Consider the following 24,386-nt stretch of genomic DNA (forward strand, 5'->3'; position numbering starts at 1 on the left):
TGTTATTTATGGCAATTACTTTGCTTTGTCCCATACATCCTACCTATGGTTATAATACAACAAATTTTCCCATTTTTCTCTATAGAGAAGGACCGATTTGGAAACTCAGGATGAGGTAACCTGTGTCAATACCTCTGCTATCTTCAAGAATGCTTGGTGGCAGTATCGGAATTACCTGAAGAAAACGTATTTCACCGGCAAAGAAACTCATCAAATTCCCTTACGTTCTTCTGAGACACATTTACTGGACGATGACTGGGAACGCCTTGTTCTGTACTGGTCCCGAACCAAGAATGTGGTAAGGTCTATGAGCTCATTTTCTATTTTCAAATACTATATTCTTGCATCTTACTGTACTCTGTTTATGTGAAACAAGTGCCTAAACCTGAAGAACAACTGTTCTAATTTAAGATTCCATTGCTATCATAATTCAAAAAAGCGCCAGGCGTTAATTGTGCGTTTTGCCACCGCCTTGCGCTTTACTGACCAAAGCGCACGCTTATGCGCAGTTATGCACAGATTAAGCGTAGTTATGCGCAATGCGTTTCGCCAACGCCTAGAGCCTAGGCGCGCTTAAGCGCTCGCTTAGGCGCGCCTTTTTTAACTATGATTGCTATCGTGCATACTGCTTTGCTCTTGTATCACTGTATTTACTCATACAAACTTATTTTTAAATTGAAGTATCCAATCGAAACTCCAATGGCACAGCAGGTATGTTCACGCATGTTTCTTTAACAGGCTTGCTCTTATCAATAGCTCTGTTGATTATACAGTTGACTTCTCATATCATACACATTACTAGCATCACAACAGAGCCAATAGCTGAAAGACATCGATCAGCTGTGCTGCGACAAGAAGCGGAAGGACTGCGGAAGTCCCTGGAGCATTCAGATGCATACTTTCTAGTGCAACAGCAAGCGTTGGAGGATTTTAGCGCCAAACAGGACAAAGCTAATAAGCTTGCTAATCTTATTACCAGCATGGTGGATACCACGTTTCTTGAGCTCTTCTGAAGTTGTTTCAGTTATGCTCTTGTTTTGCTACCGCGTTTATTTGCACTGGTGGCCAATTTTGACGGCTAGTGTATGTAATATGCCACTTTGTTCCCTATATTTGCACTGGTGGCGAACTTTGATTCCCAGTGGATGTAATATGTGTAATAGCGGTAATAGGCTAGCGTTAATTGCTTGCTTATTTATTTCCTTATTGTCTTGTTTAGTTGTTTGCTTATAGTCACTACAGTTCTTTTTCTGTGTTTTCCTAGTGGCCACAATAACCTATTTTTGGAAACTAGGCCAAAATAATCATGGCAACACACGGACTGTTGTAACCATGGGCCTCCTGCGGGCCGTATGATCCATGGGCCTTCTACGGGCCGTAGGATCCATTGGCCTTCTATACGGGCCGTAGGATCCATGGGCCTTCTACGGGCCGTACGATCCATGGGCCTTTTACGGGCCGTACGATCCATGGGCCTTCTACGGGGCGTATCATCATTTCGCCAATTATGGGCCGTACTATTCATGGACTATAATAGGCCGTTAATAGGCCGTATTTGATAACTCTATGAAAACAGCCGAACGAGTTTTTTTCGACATGAAAACGGCCCAACGTATTAACGGGCCACAAATGGGCCGACTGTAACCACGGGCTGAATTTGGCCACAAGCAGAAAATGACAGTAACGGGCCGTAAGTAACCGAATGCTGGAAATGACCCCAAGAATAAATGGGCCCTGAGAAGGCCGAAAGATAACATGGGCTGGAAACAGCCCAACGGAATAATGGGCCGTTAATGGGTATAAAGTGATACACTGTTCATTACGGGCCAGTTTTACCACGGGCCGTTAAGGGGCCGAGGGTTACTAAGGGCCTCATATGGGCCGAAAGACGTCATGGGCCATACATGGGCCGGAAGTTAAAATGGGCTAGAATTATATTGGACGGCCCAGATGACGCTACTGGGCCTAATTCGGATAGGTCGTAAACGGGCCCTGGGATAGCGGGCTGTAAATGGGCTATATGCGAACATGCCGTTAACAGGCTTGCCGTGGGCCGGCCCGCCACCTTTTGACCAAGTCAAACGGGCCGGCCTTTTCACATGAATGGGCCTCTGTTGGGCCGTGCCACGTGTTGACGTATCATAGGCGCTTTGGGTCCAATGAGTGGATGACATCTGTCCCAACGGTGAGCCGACACATGTTTCCTCCAGCCAATGATGATTTTACACGTGGAAAATCCCCATTGGTCGGGGCTGTTAGCGGGTTATCGGATCCAAAACCGGACCCGATAGCTTAACGGCGTTCCGTTACGGTGGATGCCACGTGTCGGTCACCCTTGACGAAAGCACTTCTGTGACACGTGATTCATCGTCATGGAAGTGGACATTTCCGTGATGATAATTTTGGTAATGTCATGGAACACTTCTACGACAGCACAGGTATGACTATCTTGATTCTGTCATAAATTTGTCATCAATGTACATGCATGACAGAAAACGTGACCTACTGTGACAAACACGTATCATCACGCAAGTGTATTTTTTTTAGTGATGCCCTAGAGGCAATAATAAAGTTGTTATTTATATTTCCTTATATCATGATAAATGTTTATTATTCATGCTAGAATTGTATTAACCGGAAACTTAGTACATGTGTGAATACATAGACAAACAGAGTGTCTCTAGTATGCCTCTACTTGACTAGCTTGTTAATCAAAGATGGTTAAGTTTCCTAGCCATAGACATGTGTTGTCATTTGATGAATGGGATCACATCATTAGAGAATGATGTGATGGACGAGACCCATCCGTTAGCTTAGCACTATGATCGTTTAGTTTATTGCTATTGCTTTCTTCATAACTTATACATGTTCCTATGACTAAGAGATTATGCAACTCCCGAATACCGGAGGAACACTTAGTGTGCTATCAAACGTCACAACGTAACTGGGTGATTATAAAGATGCTCTACAGGTGTCTCCGATGGTGTTTGTTGGGTTGGCATAGATCGAGATTAGGATTTGCCACTCCGTGTTTCGGAGAGGTATCTGTGGGCCCTCTCGGTAATGCACATCACTATAAGCCTTGCAAGCAATGTGACTAATGAGTTAGTTACGGGATGATGCATTACGGAACGAGTAAAGAGACTTGCCGGTAACGAGATTGAACTAGGTATGATGATACCGACTATCAAATCTTGGGCAAGTAACATACCGATGACAAAGGGAACAACGTATGTTGTTATGCGGTTTGACCGATAAAGATCTTCATAGAATATGTAGGAACCAATATGAGCATCCAGGTTCCGCTATTGGTTATTGACTGGAGATGTATCTCGGTCATGTCTACATAGTTCTCGAACCCGTAGGGTCCGCACGCTTAACGTTCGATGACGATTTGTATTATGAGTTATGTGATTTGATGCACTGAAGGTTGTTCGGAGTCCCTAATAAGATCATGGACATTACGAGGAGTCTCGAAATGGTCGAGACATAAAGATTCATATATTGGAAGGCTACATTCGAACATCGGAATGGTTCGGGTCGTTTCGGAGTACCGAGGGTTACCGGAAACCCCCCCCCCCCCCCAGAAGTTGTTGGGCCTCATGGGCCTAGTGGTGGAAGAGAGGAGGCAGGCCAAGGTGTGCCCCCCTCCTAGCCCAAACCGATTTGGACTAGGGCTAGGGGGTCGGCCCCCCTTTCCTTCTCTTCTCTCTCCGTCCCCCCTTCTCCTTGTGGAAGTAAGAAAGGGGGGGGGGCGAATCCTACCTCCTGGCCGGCCTCCTCCTCCCTCCCTCCTTTATATACGTGGGGTGGGGGGCACCCAAAGGCACAACAAACAATCTCTTAGCCGTGTGCGGTGCCCCCCTCCACAGTTTTACACCTCCGTCATATCGTCGTAGTGCTTAGGCGAAGCCCTACGCTAGTAACTTCATCATCACCGTCGCCACGCCATCGTGCTGACGTAATTCTCCCTCGGCCTCAACTGGATCAAGTGTACGAGGGACGTCATCGAGCTGAACGTGTGTTGAACACAGAGGTGTCGTACGTTCGGTGCTAGGATCGGTCGGATCGTGAAGACATACGACTACTTCAACCGCGTTGATAAAACGCTTCTGCTTTCGGTCTACGAGGGTACGTGGACACACTCCCCCCTCGTTGCTATGCTTCTCCTAGATAGATCTTGCGTGATCGTAGGATTTTTTTTGAAATTACTACGTTCCCCAACAGAGCTCAGTCCTCGTCGGAGCTGACGAGGTCGATGAACTTCTCCCTCTGCTCCTCGCGGATGCGCCGGCGCTCGTCGTCATTGTCCTTCGCGGCAAGGTTGGCTGCGACCACCTGCTTGAGGATGAGGTCTTCGAGCTCCTCGTCATGGCATCGGCGCTCCGCCTCCTCGCGCAAGCTCCGTTCGGCTATGTTGGCCGCGACCGCGACCGCGTCGAAATCGTCCAAGAAATCTTCGGGCCCGACGACCCCTCGGCGCTCGATCTCCTCCGGCTCCTGCTTGACGGCGACGACCTCGATCTCCTCCGGCTCCTCCGACCACTCCCTCTTCACGGGGAGAAGCCCCGCGCCGGAAGAGGAAGAGCTCGCGGCGTGGGAAGATATCGCGGCGGAGGACGAGCCCGCGGCCGAGAAGGGCGTACGCCAGTGTCGACGGTCGTACTCCTCCGTCTCGCGAAGGAGGAGGCTCGGCGGCGGCGCGAGGCCCTTGTTCGTCCACTTCCTCGCCGCGCGCTTCCTCGCGCCGTCCGAGCGGACACGCCGCTCGCGCTCGGGGTCGCCGCCACCGCCGGGGCTGCCACCGGAGATGCGGCCGGAGCTCCACATGCGGCCCCACATAGCGGCTGGAGGCGGAAGGGGGCTCACCGGCGGCGAGAAATATGAGGGGGGGGGGGGGAGTGGGGAATTGCGGCGGGGGGATAGGGTTTCGACCCGCATATGCCCCATGAACCCGTACATATACTGCTTGAGGGTGGGGGGGGGGGTTGCTGGTCGCGGTAAAAATATTTACGGGCCGGGCGAGTATACGAGCTCTGTTCTAGCCAGAAAATTGGGCCGAGTCCATATACTCACCGGAATTTGTGGGTTTGCGACATACAGGGGTCTGCTAGAGTTGCTCTAAAAGTCCGAGTCCTTCAGGACCCTTCTCTGTTAGAAAAAGAAAAAAGCTAGAAGAGGCGACCGGACACGTGAATCGTACATGTGTGGACCAGACGCCTCCAACAAAACCGCAGGTGCGAGTGCGACGCATGAATCGTACACGTGGACCAGACGGCATCGTCGTCGTACGGTGGGGTGGGCGCGCGCGAGTTTGGCATGTTTGAAGCACAGCACAAGCACAGCTTTCAGGACCCCAAATGATTAAGGTGCGCGTACGATGATGCGTCGTGCAAAACGTTGTAGCACAATGTTTTCCCCGTCCGGTGAATGAGCAGCTGTCCATCCTGTGCCCACCACAGTGACAGTCAAGTTACCCGACGCAGCTGTCCATTTGATAAAAATATGTACATACATACAATTGTTTTGTTTGTCATGTATTCTCTCCGTAAACTAATACAAGAGTGCTTAGATCACTAAATTACCCTTGGGTTGCTATGGGGCCAATTAATTTCCAAATAAAAATATGTACATACATACAACTGTTGTTTGTCATGTACTCTCTCTGTAAACTAATACAAGAGTGCTTAGATCACTAAATTACCCTCGGTGCTATGGGGCCAATTAATTTCCAGCACAACAATAGCAGACGAAAAATACACGGTGAGTCCTCGCGGCTTTCGTCGCATCATCAACGTCCGTAGCTTGTCTTCCTCGGCTAAGTCGAAGAGAGAAGGAGACAAGCGAATTGCGTTTCCAAAAACTCCAAACATTCCAAAAACACAGGCATTTAAGCGACTCAGGCGCCCATGCGAGACGGTACACAATCAAATGTATACAGGAAATAATCTAAACTTACCAAATAGCTAAGAATGTAGGATGTGTCATGCATGGTACGTAAATTATGAATTTGACGCGTAAGGTAAGTAAAGTACGTTATATATGAAATTAATGCAAAAGGTAAGGTGGAGTTGATGTAGTGCTGTAAAATGTAAGTTAATGTGATTGAGCGGCGTACTGGGAAGGTGGGTCAATTATGGCGTGGTGCGAAAAAATCGACCGATAAAGAAAACAGTGAAGGGACGTGGTGGGAGGATGCGAACCGGTCGACGAAGAGTTCCGCCTGGCAGGAAAAGAAACGCTGCTTACTTTTTGTAAGTAGTAGAGAAGAGATACGTTTTGATCGTTAGCAAGTACTACCTCCATTTCAAAATAGTTCAAGTTTGTCCTAAGTCAAATATTTTTAAGTTGGACTAAATCTATAGAAAAATGTGCCCATATCTACAATAACATATTAGTTTCACTAGATTCACAATGAAATATATTTTCATTAATAGGCTTAGCTAGCCGATCCAATAAGTAAATACATAGGGAAATCTATGTGAATTGGCGGTGGGTTCAACATTTATTCCCCTTTAGGGCTCCTTTACTCTCAATGCAGATCTTTCTTTCTTTCCTAAAAATTTTCCCTCGCAAAAAAAAAATGCAGATCTTCCTAAAACAGATACATGACACAAATGTCAGTATGAATTTGCCCACACCATACATCAATCACACAATGTTACATAGACAACAACACTATTTTGCTTATTTATATGTCCATTCCACACAATTAAGTACGATCTCATTAAATGTGGTGCATATATCTTCAGGCACCGATGCCTCATCTTCATGCCTTCGTGAGGGATACAACCAGCATAGCTCGAGAGGTTCTGACCCGCTCCTCTCGCAAGCTCCCATCCACATCCAGGCTCCAATGCAGCTCTGCCGCCCTCACAAACTCATCCATAACCTCTCCAAAATGCTGGACTATTATCGGCTCAAATAAGGCTATCAGATTATTCACAAACTTGCTTGGGCTGCTCAGAGCAATGTTCATTTCGGCTGTAGGGTCATGGACACGCATCTCCTTGATCAAAAAGGACCCCTCTTCTTTGATGATCTCCCTTACCTCTTCAATGGAAGGTCCATGGAGCGGCACATAGAAAGAATCAAATTTTGCTTTGTCGATCACACCCTATCAGACATGTCATGAGATTGGCAAGTAAAATAACCGCACATACAATTGCAATAGATAGTCTGCTATACTAGAAAAGGGCAAATAAATGTACCTCCGCGACCATTACGCTTAGAATCTGAGCTACAATTCCCGGGAAAAGAGAGAATTTGGAGGCGATTACATCAGAACGCGTCCCTACCAGGGAAATAACCATCCGGCCTCCTGAGACCAACTCTTTGGCTCTCAGCTCCAGGAAAAGCTTGAAATCTTTCCTGAATTGTTGTTCATAAGCCTCACGGACCATTGGGAGCATTTCACGCCTAGCATGCTCATCAATGTCGAACGCTGGGATGCGGTTCCTTGTTAGATCTTCGGGAGCCTGTAAAGGTAAGATTTTGCTTAAACTCACAAGTAATCCAATTGGATCAATTCTTCGAGCTCTAACCTTTGATAGCCATTGCAAGCTGTTCGACGCGCAAACAACATGCAGGGAGTTACTAGTGAAGAGCCGCTCGTAAAACGATCCCGGTGCGACACCAGTCACAACAACAGGGTTCTTGCTTTGACGGAGTGTGACCAAGCTCTTCACCACCGTGTTGAAGTCGGTGTCAGGAAGGTCATTGAGTAGCACAAATATTTCCGGTGGTGGCTGTTGTAACTGAAGACAATGGTTGTGGATGGCATTGATGGCAGTCGATACCAGTGCAAGAGCATTTGGACCAGAGGAGCATCCCAAGTCCGCGATCACTATCTTTCCATGCAACAAGGTACTGGTGCTGCTGCATAAGTCGGTGATGACCTCTTCTATCAGGGGCTTCATCCTGTTCTGCTCAGCCTTCTGCAATCAAGTTGTAGTCCTTCAGAAAAATCTAGTCTAATATTTTTGCTCAAGTCATGATGTGTTAATTAGCTCATACGCTCTTTATCTGTATAAAGCCATCTTGTAGTACCATAGGGAAGGCTGCTAGGCACATCAGCAAGCGACGACATATATTTTTTCTTTTTACGATTTCGCTACACAGCTCCTACTTTTTGTGTGGCTTTGTCTGCTGAATCCGGTGTAGCGATGCAGAACATTATCTAGCTCGCCCAACACAATCGCTTTTTTTGTCTTGAACATTCTATTTGTTACAAATATTTTTGATTTGTTGACGAAAGCCTTGATCTGCTAGCACATCACTTTTAGGCTGCCTATTCTTTTTACCCGCAGTGTCCAAATTCTCCAAAGTACTTTTCAACGAATTATTCTTCATGAGCACGTTAATACTATCAAGAAAGGGATTTGTTTTGTCTTGAAGACATTCGTCTTCTCCTTTCATGTTGTTTAATTCACTTAGGATGCAGAGAACGAAGGAGAGAGCCAGTATCCCAGTAATAAACGCAACGAGCTACAAAAGGTTACAAACAACCAAGCATTTAACAAATTATATCCACCCTGATTTCTTATCTAACATTGCTCTATCGGCTCTTCGTTGAAATCACGGTAATACTAGTTCGTTTTTGGAAACCAAGTGTCAAATAAAAGCTCATAGAAACCACTCAATGAAAAGATAAGATTTTTTTGGGGGGGGGGGGGATGAATGAAAAGATAAGATACTACCTTAAAAACTGGATCTTCGGTTTTGGAACCCAAGTGTCAAATAAAAGGTCATAGATACCGCTCAATGAAAAGATAAGATACTACCTGAAAACTGGAGTTGCGAGCATAGCTTGTTTCGCCTTGCCCATGCTTCATATGCACAGCCTGTTTGGAGGCCATGGCTCTGTCTAGAGCAAGCTAGGCTAAAGTGCTAGACTGCAGGTTTGAATCTGCAGGAAACAGGTTGGTGGTGTAGTACTAACAATGAAGTAGCACTAAAATATCTCGTTTTCCTGGGACCATTCACAATGGCTGCTGGTACGGTGCTGACAACGTTGTTCCACTTAAATCTGGCAATGACGTTTCAGAAATGGAAAGTAGCATATATAGAATCTTTTCTTTCAGTGGTATTGTTTTTATATATTTATTATTTACAGTGACAGTAGTTAATTATTCTTCAGCGCTTATGCAGAGTAACCTTGCTATTGGGTGAAGGCGCACAACTGCACCTTCCAAGGAGAGATAACAAGTCATGCTTAGAGTACATATGCGGAAAACTTTTATCTAATCCTCATCGAAAATAGGGAAGATGCGGAATAATACTCGGCTTTAGCAAAAATCAATAACTTGTAAAAGTAGACATCCATGTATAATTCATATGTCGACGTCACGGCATACTCAACCAAGTCACCTTCACCAAAATAGAGGCAATCTCGAGCACTCCTTCTCGACAGGCACATCCATGTGTGTCCGCTTTGAAAGCAATAGGATTGCTGAAGACCACAATTTTTAGAGCCTTTCTGACCCAACTTGAACTTCAGTTCCATGCAAATTTCCATCGCATGGCAATAACGCATCTTCTTAAGCTACATGGCTCGTCAATATTGGCACGAAAGAGCTGAATTCTCTCAAGTGACACACCACTAAGAACAAACAATCTGAGAAATAATTCAAACTGACTCTGCAGTTTTGATACGATAAATCTATCTTGCGCTCGTTCCAGATATGCCAAGCGACATATGATGACGCAACTTTTGTCCTTAAGACAGGAAACAAAGCAGTAAAGCAAAGGGAGAAATGGTCCCGGCCTGAAGAATGCAATGGGCACCAAGCCAGGATGCTTGCAGCCTCTGAGTTGCCAAACTTCCTTAGTGAAAGGACACACGTTGAACAGATGCCCAACCGACTCATCCTTGGCTTGTGTTCCGTGGAGGGAATTGTGGCACATACAACAACGATCCAGTCTACAAAGGTTGGCTGCCAAAGACGCAAATGCTTCTTATTTCCGTATTCAAGCAAATCATGAGAAGGAAACTTTTCATCAGGCATCTTAAAGATGGAGTTTCGGTTGCATCCTCCCATGATGAAATTAAGAACATCTTATATAATCATTTCAATGTTCCTTGTAAAACTCCCATGCTCAGGCAGTACACCATGGGTCTCGACTTCACTGGGACGAACAATATATACCTATTCATGCGAATAAGAAATACCGTTGGCAGACGACAAAATCGTTTGGCGTGAGTCGGTATGATTCGTTCAAGTGAAGTCAAGACCCATCACCCATGGTATGCCAAAATAAAAAGGTGACATCATTTCACTACCACTCACTCCTCATGATGTCATTTCACTTAGCTGCTAAACATTTTATGTGATTTTTGCGAATTTATTACTGCTTCATGTGATAGTTGGATCTTAACATAAGCTGAAGAAATAATATGTGTGTCCCAGGTCGAAAGCAGATACAATTGTAAAAGTTGAAAAGCCAGTCTGATGATCTGATCATTTGTTACGGCATGTATACGGCTGCATGGGAATTAATTTCTCAGCTGCTCGCATCACGGTCAATTATCCGTTGCATGCATGACTCTTTTGGCAGCTGTGTGGTAGAAATGCGTACTGGTGACAAAATATTTTCAGTGTGTGTTTATTCACACTGTCAAGTTTAACTCCCAGAGTAATACAGATTCCAATGTGTTTGATCAATCTGAAACCGGCGAAAAGTCGATTTGTCTTGGACTGTATTCTCTGCTTACCTTTGTGTGTTTATTTACGCTGTCAACAAAAACAAAATAGAAGTTTAATTTCTTTCGACAAAAATTTCCAATTCGTTTCAAACCAACACAACTTTTACAATGGTATAAGATAATAAGAATTCTCATTTAAAAAGGAAATTTGTTTCGTTGGAAGCAACTCAATGGTATATTGGAAATAATTCTCCGGTCCATCAAAATAATTTTTTACTGGGCCACAAACAAAATAAATACCTTATTACGTTGGCCCAAAATTTACCAACTCTAAATAATCTCAGTTAACACGGAAGATGGAAGCAGATTGTTCGGTTGATGGAGAGAAAATGAATTATCTGTGATCCTTCTAAAGCAATTACAACTGTTTCTGTAGAACGGAACAAATGTGCTCTATCATACGAACAACTAGATGATACCCCGCGCGTTGTTGCGGGAAATATTGCCTAAAGTTGATGTTTTACTCATCAACTGACTCTCCTAAAAGGACAAAACGTTTAATTAGATTCTTATTTGAGCATACTTTAGAATGACAGATAGGTAAGTAACTTATATCATTCAAAGCTTGGACAATAGACGAACAATTGGAAAGAGAATGGTTAAACTTTTGCAAAATATGCTACCATCTCCACTCTCCTCTGCAAGTGGAATAAACTATGAAGTTGCAGCTAAAACTTGAACACGTAACTACAACCCCAAGTCCTGTGCACAATCTGCAAACAAATGTCATTAGTCCTGATAGAACCTTACGGCTTTGGTCTTCTAAATATATATAGTGTTCAGTTGTACCTGCATCATAAAGCTCCCTCTTCTGACTAATTATGTGCATTGGATGACATAACTCTACAGAAAGAAAATAAGAAACTGTCATTATGCAACTTGTTCTTAACAACCACTCACTTCGAGTGCCAAATATAGTTCAACTACATAGATTAAATGCACCAGTAGGATACAGTCGCGCATGCCCACTGAATCTGTTGCTTTCACTAAAGTCTGAAATTCACAATCCGTTGATTCTTCATACAGGATTAACAGAGAGAGAGCGCGAGAGTTAACACAGAGAGTAGAGAGAGAAACTTATTGAGAGAGAGACGGAATTAACAGAGAGAAATTCTCCAGTCCACCGCCGCCTAGCTCCTGGTCGTGGCCTCACTTTTGTGCACCTGCAATCAACGGAGAATGATTAGTACAGTGTCCTTGGAATCTACTGGGAGAGATGATCAGCACCAGGACAACCGTCCGGTGCACGCATGCACACCCGGACGGCACACAACACACACGCATGCTCACCCGGCCAGCAAACAAAACACACACCAAAAAAACTCATTACTGCTGCAAGGATTGTTGAGATGATCCAAACAGGCATACATATCAATTACAGAAGCCACATATTGGAATTTAAGGCGAGCATATTTAAATACTGTTGGAAGGATTGTTGAGATGACAACCCAAACAGGCATACATGTCGTCAATTACAGAAATCAACTATTGGAATGGACATATGCAGAACTTAAGCTCGGCTAAGACCTCGGAGGCGGTCATCCTGGACACGCATATCATGAATTGAAACCCAAACTTGTCCCAGCATTCACATTCCATTCAGACAATTCCTGCAACAAACAGTTTGAAGAAACCAGCCAAATTGAGTATAGAAATCAGATCAGATAAATCATATCACAGATGCAAGGCACCGTATGACCTGCATGGTGGAATCAGTGGATGTGGAAAGTACAACTGAATGCTCATCTTTGCTCCATCTGTAGTGATGACTGATGACTGATGGCCTGATGATGGAGTGACGAACTAACAGAGACCAACAGGCAGAAGAAGAACTAACGGACTTGGAGACGACGCGGGAGGTGGTTCCGATGTGTGGGTGGTGGGCGAAGGCCTCCAGCCATCCAGTCACATCCACCTAGGTTTGATTTGTTCGTTCCCGGTCGCACATATGACCGGCGCGGAACACACACACCATCAGAGGGATCGAGAGAGAGAGAGAGAGGGATCGAGAGAGAGAGAGAGAGAGAGAGAGAGAGAGAGAGAGAGAGAGAGAGCGGGAGATGGACTCACATCGATCCGGTGCTGCAACCCTCCATTCGCCGCTGTCTGTGTGCCCACGCTCCATAGCCGCCGCAAATCTCGAGAGGGAAGGGAGGAAGAGCACTCTCGGATTTTTGTGAGGTGAGCGAACCGCCATGTCGTCCCCAGGCCTCCGCCGCCTAATTCCCTCAAGCCGCCGCCACATCTTCATATACCTACGCTGCTAGGGAGAAGTCGGGCTCGTGAAGTACATCGGGGAGAGGATGTGAAAGGGAACTGTTTTTATTTGAAGACTCTGAAGGCAAATTTTGTGAAGATATATTGATTGAGGGAAGATAAGGGAACCATCGTGATAGGCTTCTGAATACGGGCGACGTTACTACTCCGGCCGGCCGTTCAAATGCCTCCTCAGTTAATCTTATAGAACGGCCGGAGTAGTGGGAATTAACAGAAAGTAATGGTGGCTTGAGGTAGCAAGAAAAATATGCCAGCGTGGAGAAGAAAAAATTGTTAGGATTTAATTAATCCTATTAATCTCTGCTTTTCCTAATTGAGGCGATTGTCTCATGTCCCTTCAGACGCACCTCTTCGATTGTCTCTCGTCCTCTACTCGAAACACGTTATCAGCACGCTCCCGGCGGAGCGAATCCATCTGTGTGCCGTTCTCCGTCTACGGCAGCGCTCGTTAATTGGACGGCCTCAGCCCGGCGGAAACGCTTCCAAGCGGCAGCCTTGCATCATGCATGGCAACGACATGAATCTCTCGATTCTAAATTAACTCTTCAAGAGCGATTCCTTGCAGGAAGTGTAGGAGATAATGAGGAACAAGGGCATTGGCATCCGTCGATCCAAATTTCTCTTTATAGAACGTGAATCAAGGTACGATGGCTCACTTCATTACCATCTTCGCTGAACTGGTGGTGGCGCTCATCGTCATCTTGCCATCAGCGTCTGGCCTCGACCCCGCTCTGGACTGGGCGACCGGAACCACTGGCTTCGCGTCCCGCGACGGAAACGCGCATCCGCACAGATCGGCGGCGCTGGCCCTCTACAGGGTCGCCCTCCGGCATGAGCGGCTCCTCCGACGCCGCAGTCGTCGATGTTGATGCAGTCGCGCCAAGCGCCCCCCGCCGCCCGGCCGCGGCCGCGCCACACCCGTGGCCGGGCCCCTGCGTCAGGCCGTGGCCGCCCTCGCGCGCGCCCGGCCCGTGCCGCCGTGGCGTCCTCGCCGCACACAGGCACTCGCCGGCGCCTCGTGACCTCCGCCTTCACAGCGCTCGGGCAGTGCATGGCATCCGCCTACCCGGCGACTCCTCTGACGATGAATAGTGCGGTTGGAGTTCCTCCCGTCGCCCGTGATGCGGGCGACCGGCCGTAGGTGCCTCCGAGGAAGAGCGCGGCTGGAGTCCCTCCGGTCTTGGTCGTGTGGATTGGGGATCGAATCTACTCCTTCTGTGGATATCCCTGTCTACTCTTCCTTATCCATTCGGTTGATCAGGCTGCACCTGGCTGGGCTGCCCTACGTGTTCTATTTGCATGCGGTTGGGCCGCCAGGTGCTCATGCTAATTTGCATTATTTGCTTAATTGCTCGTATTTTTAGTTTTTTAGCAGATTAGTGCTCCAACAACTATTGCTATTTATTAGCATTTGTCATGTTGAGGCCACATCTGCATTCAAATCATCTTCTGTTGAATTTTAAAATTTCCAAAGATACATGGTTGTTAATGTCTAGCATGTTCTTTACCGATACAACGGCATTGTTTTATGACTGAGATTAAATTTTTCTCGCACAATAATGTTGATTTGCGATTGAGAAATTTTTTCTCGCAAAACAATCTCATTGCGATTGAGATTAATTTTCTCTCGCAAAACAATCACATTGCGATTGAGATTAATTTTCTCTCGCAAAATATTAATTCACTTTGCTGAATTATCTTGCAACTTGATACAAGATCATCTCATTTTTTTTGAGGTCTATACAATTCATGTTTTTCACTTGAACATCAAGTTTGCAATATCATTACTATTCATTACAATAGTAGTGTATATCTGTTGAGTACCGAGATGTATTCCAGATCTTAAGTTGATGTAATATATTTCCACGTTTACCATGTGTTGAGATTAATTACGTTTATTTGCAACTGAGATTTTCTCATCTCTTGCAGTACCTCTGGAGTACTATTTCTCCGTTGAGTATGATGTATTCCGGAATATATCTATGATGTATTTATTTCCATGTGAAACACATGTCGAGATTAATACTTCTATTTGCAATTGAGATTTTCAATTCCTTACAAATACAGATGCAAAAATCAAAGTGATTTCGTCAAATTGATGCTTGGGATCACAAGGAAGTCATGGATCTACTGCCTATGCAGATTATCGATGATTACTGATAAAGCCCACATCTTGTCGTTTCGACACTATGGTTGCTTTACAAAGTGCTCTCCCACGCATTTTACTAAGTCATGACATAAGGCATTGTGAGTGAGTATCTACTGATTTCATCAGATTATACTCTGTATGCTGCGATACCCACTCCATTTTTGGAGATTATCTTCAAGGTGTCATACTTAACAATTTGAGATTCACATTGATGGTTTCAAGATAACTTCTTGAAATACTGATTGATTTTGCTAAGTTCATTACAACATCAACCATGATGGTCTTTAATTTACTGGCTTTAAATTAATTATCTCCAGTTTACCCATAGAGGTAACATATGGCTATAGAATTTGAGGCTTTCGCCCTCAGTGGCCACCACTGCCCTATCTGGGCCATGGACATCATGATCGCTCTTGTGTCTCGTGGAATAGTGTGTGCAATCCAGGACCACATGATTAACCTCTGGTCGGAATCACACCGCTAACAGAAAAAAATTGTCTTATACAGCATAAGGCATTATATCGATTCAGATCTATGCATCTGGTTATTCTGTATCAGCAATTCCTGGGATACAATGAATCTCAAGGGCAAAGGTTTGAATCTTACTTCAACCTTTAATCTGACATCACCAGCTGTGACGGGACCCTATGGGCACGGAGAATGTGATGGTTGAATGTGCCTCAACCGACATGTTTGGAGACTATGAATAGTCTTTCAATCTCCTGAGTGGTTAATATAATTAATGTTCATTTATGATGTCGTAACAACAGCATAAGTATTGTTGTCATCATATATTGTATATCACAATATATTGTATCAACACTTTGATACAAATACATTTGTATGTATTCTGTATATCTGACAATGATTTTCATATTGAGAATCTTCATGTATATATATAGATTTCTACGGGAGTCAATCCGATGAAAAATGATATGTGCCTTGTGGACACATGCACCACAAACTCTATACTGAGGGAAGTCCAATGTTTCCACTCTCATTGAGAGAAATGAGATATTTTAAAATCGCTAGACGCAATGAGGTATTTGTTGACTCACCTCGAGTCATATTTACTATCCCTGTTGGTACTCGAGTAACGTCGGGATGCTTTATTGCTTCTCAGGTTTAACTCGTACCCTACTAAACTATGGAGGTATCCGGTAAAATAGTTTCCATAGCGAAACTTATGATGACAACAAAGAGAAATAACTTATCTTTACCATATGCAATGGATATGGCAAGCACATTCTCTATGTATCATCTGGATTGTACTACACATACTACAAAACCCGTAGCACATGTTGCGTCCAAGATAGTTTTCCAAAATGTCTTGTACATGAAAAACTTGGCATACTCGCCTTGGTCATCGAGACATTGGGTTGAAACCGAAACTATCAGCAATTCCAATAGTTTATGATTATTATGATGCTAAATTCTAACACCATTTGGATTTTATGTGCACTACAAGTGACACAGGGAAGCTAATTTTAAGGCTCGCACACCTTAAAGTCTACGCTGAACCACTCAGACTCCTTGAATGCATCAAGTTGAGGTAAGTGGCTCTTCCCATCCATTGACTAGACTATTCAGGTATTCCATGGTTCTAAAAGACATATCTACATGATGGTCTTAAGTGTGTGCTTTATTCACACGAAATCCTTGGCTCATTATACTGACATCGATTTCAAGAAAATCGAATGGATAGCATTGCAGAATTCTCCTTGAGTGCCTTCTCTATGGCCCTCGGATTGAAGTTTAGCAATTTGTCCTAAGGTCTAGACTCAAAATGGTTTGGTAGAATCCTATCCAAAGAGTTAAGCTCATTGCATTATCTTTACTTTGGAATTGCAAATTGCCAACTTTACGTTGGAGTCATTCAGTTTTACACGCTCATGACAAAACTGCATAATATTATTCCCCTCTATCTTTGATATGTGGATATCTACCAAGTATTTCCTATCTGCGGTAATTCGGTTGCATACCGATATCACCACCCGGCATACATCATTGGCCCCTCAACATATAGTTGGGATCTATGTGAGGAATAACTGTATTTCCGTCAATACCTCAAGCCCCTCGCATGGGGAGTTATTCAAGGCCAGTATGCTAATTCAATGAGGAACATTTCCAAGCATTAGGGGGAGATTTCAAGTACCATAAAGAATGCCAGGAAATTAGTGGAATGTTCAACACATTTCTGCCTCAAATCCACGTACTCAAAGATCTGAACCATGCGTTCAGAAGATTTGCAACACATTGCAAATAACCTGCCAGATTCATTTACTGACTATAAAGGTGTCATACAATCCTACAATCCTGAAAAATATGTCGGAAAGAGTGGAGGTACCAACTAAAACCACTCAACTCCCCGTTCAAAGCAACAGGGGGAGAAGTACGACAATAGTACATCAGGATTCAGCTTCTCGCGAGCAAGGATATCAAGGCCTGTGAATCAGTAAATGCAAGTCAACTTCACGTTGACAGACACCTGATGGGTAGTATACACCCAGTGGACGGGAAACCTCCACCAACCCAGGTCATAGTGCACAAAATGACTGGGACATCGGAATACCCGACTCAATCACATTGGGAAATCGCGAGCAGTCACTATGGGTAACGATATTTCCATCAACTATATATTGATATATAGATTCTGGAGAAACATATAACTGAAGTCTACAATTGTCGACATACATTTCTCAACTAGATTGAAAAAACCTTTCAAGTGATTCAGATCCAAAGACCATGGCCATGGCAAAGTGTGAACAACACTCGGACTGAACTCAAGCAAAGGGTATAATCTAGGTAGAAATGATCTTGCTCAATAATGGGAAGATATTCATAAGCAATACCTACACCAGTTTTCTTCTGGAAACAGAATTGAGAATAACGAGGTGGTGAAACAAAGAGCAAGTATTGTAGCACAAGGGTTCACGCAGATACCCAACTATTCTCGAGAGGTGGAATCTCATTTCGATACCTTATATCATTGGCAGTTCAAAATCATCTATCTCTGCAGTTGATAGATGTAGTGATGACATATCCATGTGGATCACTAGATTCAGACATATATCATTGATTTCCGATGGAATCTCAATTCTGAATCGAAATACAAAATGCAACATACATTGTGTAAAATTAGTAAGTCACCATACGACTTATTATGGTCGGTACATATGGTACAACCGACGTAGTGAGTTCCTTATACAAAAGGATTACTCCTGCAAAGATGATTATCCATGTTTGTATGTCTGCAATGACGACACATGTAATCATCTAATGACGGAGTTTAAATGAAGGATTTGGGTAAACCAAAACAACGCTCGTTATTGCAACTTGAGCACCTTCATTCATGCATTATGGTATACTATGTTGTCTATATCCAAAATATATTGGAAAAATTCATTGTGGACAAATCTTATCCATCCATAACTCTCATGGTAGTTCATTCTCTAGACGTAGAGAAAGATCTATTTAGACCAAGAGATGGCGGAAATGAGATATTGGGACTCAACGTTCCATAATGCCATTGGATCCACCAAACACAATTGGTTGGTACTCAAGAATATCTTTCGATATCTCCAAGGCATCAAACATCTTGTCCTGGTTTTTCAGTTTCACAGAAAGTGTGAACACCGATATCATTGGATACATTGATCGGATCCCCACTATGTCAGATCGTAGACAAGTTTAGTGTTCCTACTAGGTGTGGTAGCCCCCTCATGAAGAGTCTTCTAAATAGACCTCATGGCTACATTCACCAACCATTATCTCAACGATAATGTTTCTTGTGTTGCCCGGATGCAAACAGGTTACATAATAAGCAATATCACTATATTGCATATCTTGCAAGTCAAATCATGCGACTGATTTGTTCAGCGGGTCTCTACCAACTTCTATGTTTTGGTATGTGACGGCTTCGAATTTTGCAAGAATCAGGGGGAGTATCTTCCTGAATTGTTCCTGTTCAATGCATCATATTATACTCTTTTTCCCTTCATGAGTTTACTTTACAGGTTCTCATAAAGGTTTTTAATGAGGTAATATCAACATGAGATCATATGTCATACTTTCTGTTTTCCCCACCGGGGTTTTTGGGAAAGTATATATGACATATTTATTGTCCTCTAAACTCTATGAGTTTTCTCGTATTGAGTTAAAAGAGACAATGACCATTATATGTTGTGCCATTTTCTCCTTATTTTTCCCACTGGGTTTGAAGGAGTTTTAGCAACATATCAAACACCTATCTCCTCATATTTTTCCCACAGGGTTTTTGGAGGAGCTTTTTCAAGATGATGATACTTACACTAACAAGCATGGATTAGGGGGAGTGTTAGGATTTAATTAATCCTATTAATCCCTGCTTTTCCTAATTGAGGCGGTTGTCTCATGTCCCTTCGGACGCACCTCTTCAGGGGCTATATATATGTGTAATCCCATCATCAATAAAAACAACTGTTCACTTTACAGCCTTGTCGATTGTCTCTCGTTCTCTACTCGAAACAAAAATAACAAAGAGATGACGTGACGTGGATGAAAATTGCTGAGGTGGCTAGATGATGATGTGGACGGGCTGCATGTCGAGAGAATTGGTACTAGTGGGGATCAAATTTTTAAGAATGTAAGATGTAAGATTGGTTTCATCACACCAAAAAATGATGCTTCCTAGCTAGCATCAAGAAGAATATTTCCGTGGTACAAAAATTACGCTGCCATCTCAAACTAGAAACATGATTTTAATTGTTGAATTTAATTGTGTTATTAAATAATCATTGTTTCCAAAATCGTTTCCACAGAAGGTGGGATTTTACATAATTATTACCAAAATCATTGTTTCCTATTTTTTCGAGATTGGGCCAAGCACAGCCCGTTCGAGAGCAATGGACCAGCCCATGTTCAGCCATGTATAGTCTCCGAGAGAGAGAAGAAGACCACCGCCGCCGTTGTGACCACCAAAAACTCCACCGCCGTCGGATCGAGAGCTCCCACCCGGCGACGCAACAAAGATTATAGTTGCAGCGTAGGCAGGATCGGGAGCTCCCAGCCCAGGACCATGGCGGATGCTGCAGGACGGACGCCTCTCCTCCACGGCCTCCCAGATGAGATCTCCACCTGGGAGATCCTCGTCCGCCTCCCCCCAAACCCTTCCTCCGCTGCCGTGCCGTTTGCCACGCCTGGCGCCGCGCCACCTCCACCAACGACTTCCTCCTCGCCCACCATGACCGTCAGCCCAACCTCCCCCTCCTTTGCAACAAACATTATATTCGCAGCTTCGGTGACGACATTAAGTCATTTGACATCATCCCATGCGACCATCGGGCAGCCGCCAAACTCCAGTCCGTCGCCCGGCTTGATGGCGCCTCCAACATCTCTCTCGAGGCCTGCTGTGACGGCCTCCTTGTCTTCCTCACCTGGGATCAGAGGAGTGACACTGCAACGACCTCCATTTGCAACCCGACAACTCATCAATATGCTCCCCTCCATCAGCTTGATGGCCTCGGGCTCTTTGGGATGTACCCACACACCCCAACCGGTGATTACCGGCTATTGCTGTACAGCTACAGGGTCTAAAAGATGGGGCGAATAGCTCCCATGCGACGTCGTTGAGTTGAATTGTCTCTCATGCAACATCGTTGGTTCAAATGGCTCTCATGCGACATCTGCGTTGGAAAAAATAGCTGCCGTGCGACACTGCTGCCTAATCAAAAAACACATGTTTAAAACTCGAATCAGGTGAGCAGGACCCACAGCATGGGACCCACTAACTTATCCAGCTCAGCATTGGTCAGGTGAGCGGGACCCACAGCGTGGAACCCACTAACTTATCCAGCTCAGCATTGGTCAGGTGAGCGGGACCCACCGCGTGGGACCCACTAACTTATCCAGCTCAGCATTGGTACAAGAGGACACCGAGCCGTGCCCCGAGCCGTGCAGCACCCAAGCCCTACCGCGGCCTTCCCATCCTCCTCCCCCTCCCCGACCGTTGTTGTTCTTCTTCTCCGGCGATGCCGCGCAGCAACGCCATTCCGGGCCGCGACCTAGCAATGTCGAGCTCCGCTTCAGCCTCCCGCCGCTCATGGCCGCGCTATGGCGCAGTGCCCATGACAAGGTGCCCTGCATGCCCACGTACCACACCCCTGAAGCGGCTAGTCACAACGACCGACAAGAATGGCAACCTTGGGCGGGAATTCGTGAAATGCGAGAGATTTTACTTCTCAATATGCCAATTTTGTTTTTTGTCTCCCAATTTCATATTTTTCATCGGATTTGGGATTTAGGGTTCATCTTTCCGATTTCAGAAATTGAAGCAATGCACCCATTTTGAGTGGCTAGATGAGTACATAGAGCGGATTCAACTGGAGGGTGCATCAGGGGAGCTCGATTTACCGTTGGAGGCGGAGAAGTTTGGATCGGGCCCGTCTGGATCTGGGGCCCCTGGATCTGGCAATTCCATTGGGGGCGCCCATTCCATTGGTGCTACTGTGGGGGATGCAGGAGTGACGCCAGAGCTGAAGAAGCTGAATAAGCAGATGAAGAAACTCATCGAATTGCAGAAGCAGGGCAATTTGATCGGGCTGATGGCTGTTTGTGTAATTGCTCTGGCATTTGTTTATATGATGATAATTAGTCGTAAGTGAATAGATTGGGCATCATTTGTAATCGTAATGATATGGGGGCAATGATATGGATGTTTGAATAAAAGTGTTGCGCTGTACGAATTCGGCATGTCTTCTCCACTCTGTTTCGGCCCCGTTTTTTCAGTTCTTCAGTTCGTCATCAGTTTCAGTTTCAGTGGTAGAGGGAGAAAAGGAAAAAAAGGTTCGTCCACAGTTGCCCGAAAAGGCCAGGCCCATATAGAAGTTAGGCAGGGCCGAATGGAACATATCCAGGCCCATTGATAAAAGAAGTGTAGCTAGTGCAAAAAAAGTGCACACGGTCATACATCGATATATCTTTTCGGCTTTAGGTTATTTCACAAATTTTAAGTTTCCTGCAGCCACCTTTTTTTTGAGATAACTCATCTGATATTTATTTGAGCTATTTTTATGCACAAGCTATCGTGTCCGATGGTAGGGTCCCGTGTTGTTTCGCCTAAAACAAAAGGTTGGTTCTAGTTAGCAGTCTAACTTGCAGTCTTTGTGAACCATAAAAGTTGCAATTGTTTGGTTCTAGTTTATTTCAACCAAGCACCATTTTTATTTTTATTTAATTTGTGCTATGGTGTTTTCAAAGTTTTTACTCGTGTGTTTCAACCGAAAAAGGTTGTGCCCCTCTCAAAGAGAGAAGACATCTAGTGTGCCCCTAGTAGCATCTCCTTACAACATAGAGGGGCATCCCCTTACAACATATAGTGCATAAAACATAAAAGGAAGATAATTAACTAGACACGTGCTAACAACAACTTTTATGATTGGATCATGTTTTAGTGCATTTTTTAGTTCACATGGCCACATAAATAAAATGCAATGGAGAAACTTTAGGCCCGAAAAAACATTAATAGATAGCACGATAGAGGGGCATCGGGTACCCTAGTAGCATCCCCTTAGAGAACATATAGAGGGGCATCCCCTTACAACATATAGTGCATAAAACATGAAAGGAAAATAATTAAAACTAGACATATAGCTAGAAGACACGGGCACACATGCCCCAACCAACACAACACAAGCTAGATAGATAGAAAAACTCGCACTTGAACAACTCCTTGGCCCCTCCTTAGCCGGCGCCCCTCACTCGTCGTTCTCGGGCATCTGGTAGGGGGCATGCCGTTGGGGTGGGGGAAGATGTGGTGGAAGTTGGTGAAGATGTTGTAGGTGGTGAACGCGATAAACTTGTATCCACACCAGAACACCTGGCCGAGGAGGTGGTGAGCGTCGTAGGGGTTGGTGAAGGTGACGTGGAGGCCGATGACGATGCCATTGGCGTCGCCATCGTACTGCTCATGGAGGTGGAACATGGGCGGAGTGCCCGGAGGGAGGTGGCGGTAGCCGGCTTGGAGGAAGAAGCGAGTCAACTCTCTAGGGCCCCTCCACCTTGAGATGGCCCACACCCTCAGGCTATTCTCGACGATGACTCCGGCCGGGTACCCCCTCTCTGGCACGGTGCGAGGGCGACGGTAGGTAGGGCCGTAGAACTGCATGGTGGCTCGAGTGGTAGATTTGGCTCGAAACGAAGAAGCGGAGGAGGCTTGAGAGATGAGTGTGAGAGGGATGAGGAAATGGTGCCCTTTTATAGCCGCGTTGCAGCCATAGTCAATGTGTACACGATGCCTTCGACGGCGGGCAGAGCATCCAAAGAGGCACGGGCGGCACAGGCGATGTAGGAGATATGCCCTAGAGGCAATAATAAATGATATTATTTATCTCCGAGTTCATAATTATGTTTATGTTCCATGCTATAACTGCTATGGTTCTCGAGTCTGCAATAACCACGAGGCTCGGAGGAAGACTCATATGCACGTGTGGAATAATAAACGGTAAAATGTATTCCTAGTCTGGCCTCTAAGACTAGCTCAAGTGTTGCATGATGGTTATGTTTTCCTGATCATGGGCATGTCTATGTCAGCAACCTTGAGGGCACAATGTTAAGAGAACATTTGTGTTGAATCGACCCGGATTGATGTTATGCTATGAGATTCATTCGTCACAAGTTTATTGGTACATAACACAGAGATGGTTAACGTTTGCATGATTCCTTAGACCATGAGAGTATCGAGTTTCTTCATGCTTGCTTCATGAACCTTGGGGTTTGTTAAACGTCATCCGTAAATGGGTGGCTATTACGACGGCTTACGGGTTCATGGAAAAGTGTGTCAAGTAACTTGATAGCTCAAGATTGGGATTTGCTCCTCCGACGATGGAGAGATATCTCTGGGCCCTCTCGGTGTTACGGTATCCATCATCGTCTGGCCAGACACTTTGTGATTTGATCACGGGGATGCCGGAACACGATAACGAGAAAAGAGAACAATACCGGTAACGAGGTAACTAGCATAGTGGACAAGTTCTTGATCCACGGGAATGCCAACATGTCTCACCTCGGGTATTTGTAACATATCGCGAAGCAACAGGAATAGCACACGGCAACTGGAGGTTCACTCGAATATTTATTCGTGTGGGTATAGGGGGTCAATATGGGTGTCCACGGCTCCGATGTTGATCATTGATCGGAAGGGGTTCCGGGTCATGTCTATACTTCACCGAACCTATAGGGTCACACGCTTAAGGGTCATCTATCTGCTGAATACTAGAC

The 24,386-nt window shown here is 44.9% G+C and overlaps 1 protein-coding gene and 1 long non-coding RNA gene across 2 annotated transcripts; both read right to left on the minus strand.

Annotated features, from left to right (window-relative positions):
* Positions 1–6,486: 6,486 nt before the first annotated feature.
* On the minus strand, positions 6,487–9,063 carry LOC123080562 (inactive anthranilate O-methyltransferase 1). The gene is made up of 4 exons (XM_044503496.1): positions 8,784–9,063; positions 7,545–7,937; positions 7,212–7,478; positions 6,487–7,117 (listed from the first exon to the last, which is right to left on the minus strand). The coding sequence occupies exons 1-4, from the start codon at positions 8,856–8,858 to the stop codon at positions 6,770–6,772; spliced, it is 1,083 nt and encodes a 360-aa protein (XP_044359431.1). The 5' UTR covers positions 8,859–9,063; the 3' UTR covers positions 6,487–6,769.
* A 2,490-nt stretch (positions 9,064–11,553) lies between these two features.
* LOC123080563 (uncharacterized) lies at positions 11,554–14,316 on the minus strand. Its single transcript, XR_006438469.1, has 2 exons — positions 13,647–14,316; positions 11,554–11,868 (listed from the first exon to the last, which is right to left on the minus strand). It is a non-coding gene; the product is annotated as an uncharacterized lncRNA (long non-coding RNA).
* Between the last annotated feature and the right edge of the window lie 10,070 nt (positions 14,317–24,386).

Source organism: Triticum aestivum, chromosome 3D, assembly GCF_018294505.1.
Source record: "Triticum aestivum cultivar Chinese Spring chromosome 3D, IWGSC CS RefSeq v2.1, whole genome shotgun sequence".
Classification (NCBI taxonomy): domain Eukaryota; kingdom Viridiplantae; phylum Streptophyta; class Magnoliopsida; order Poales; family Poaceae; genus Triticum; species Triticum aestivum.

Bases quoted from the DNA above. Each gene is read 5' to 3' on its own strand.
- LOC123080562 (XM_044503496.1), bottom strand. From the start codon at position 8,858: ATGGCCTCCAAACAGGCTGTGCATATGAAGCATGGGCAAGGCGAAACA. The intron at 7,938-8,783 runs GTAGTATCTTAT...ACTTGATTGCAG, and splicing joins CTCGCAACTCCAGTTTTCAG to AAGGCTGAGCAGAACAGGAT. The intron at 7,479-7,544 runs GTTAGAGCTCGA...TTACCTTTACAG, and splicing joins GCTTGCAATGGCTATCAAAG to GCTCCCGAAGATCTAACAAG.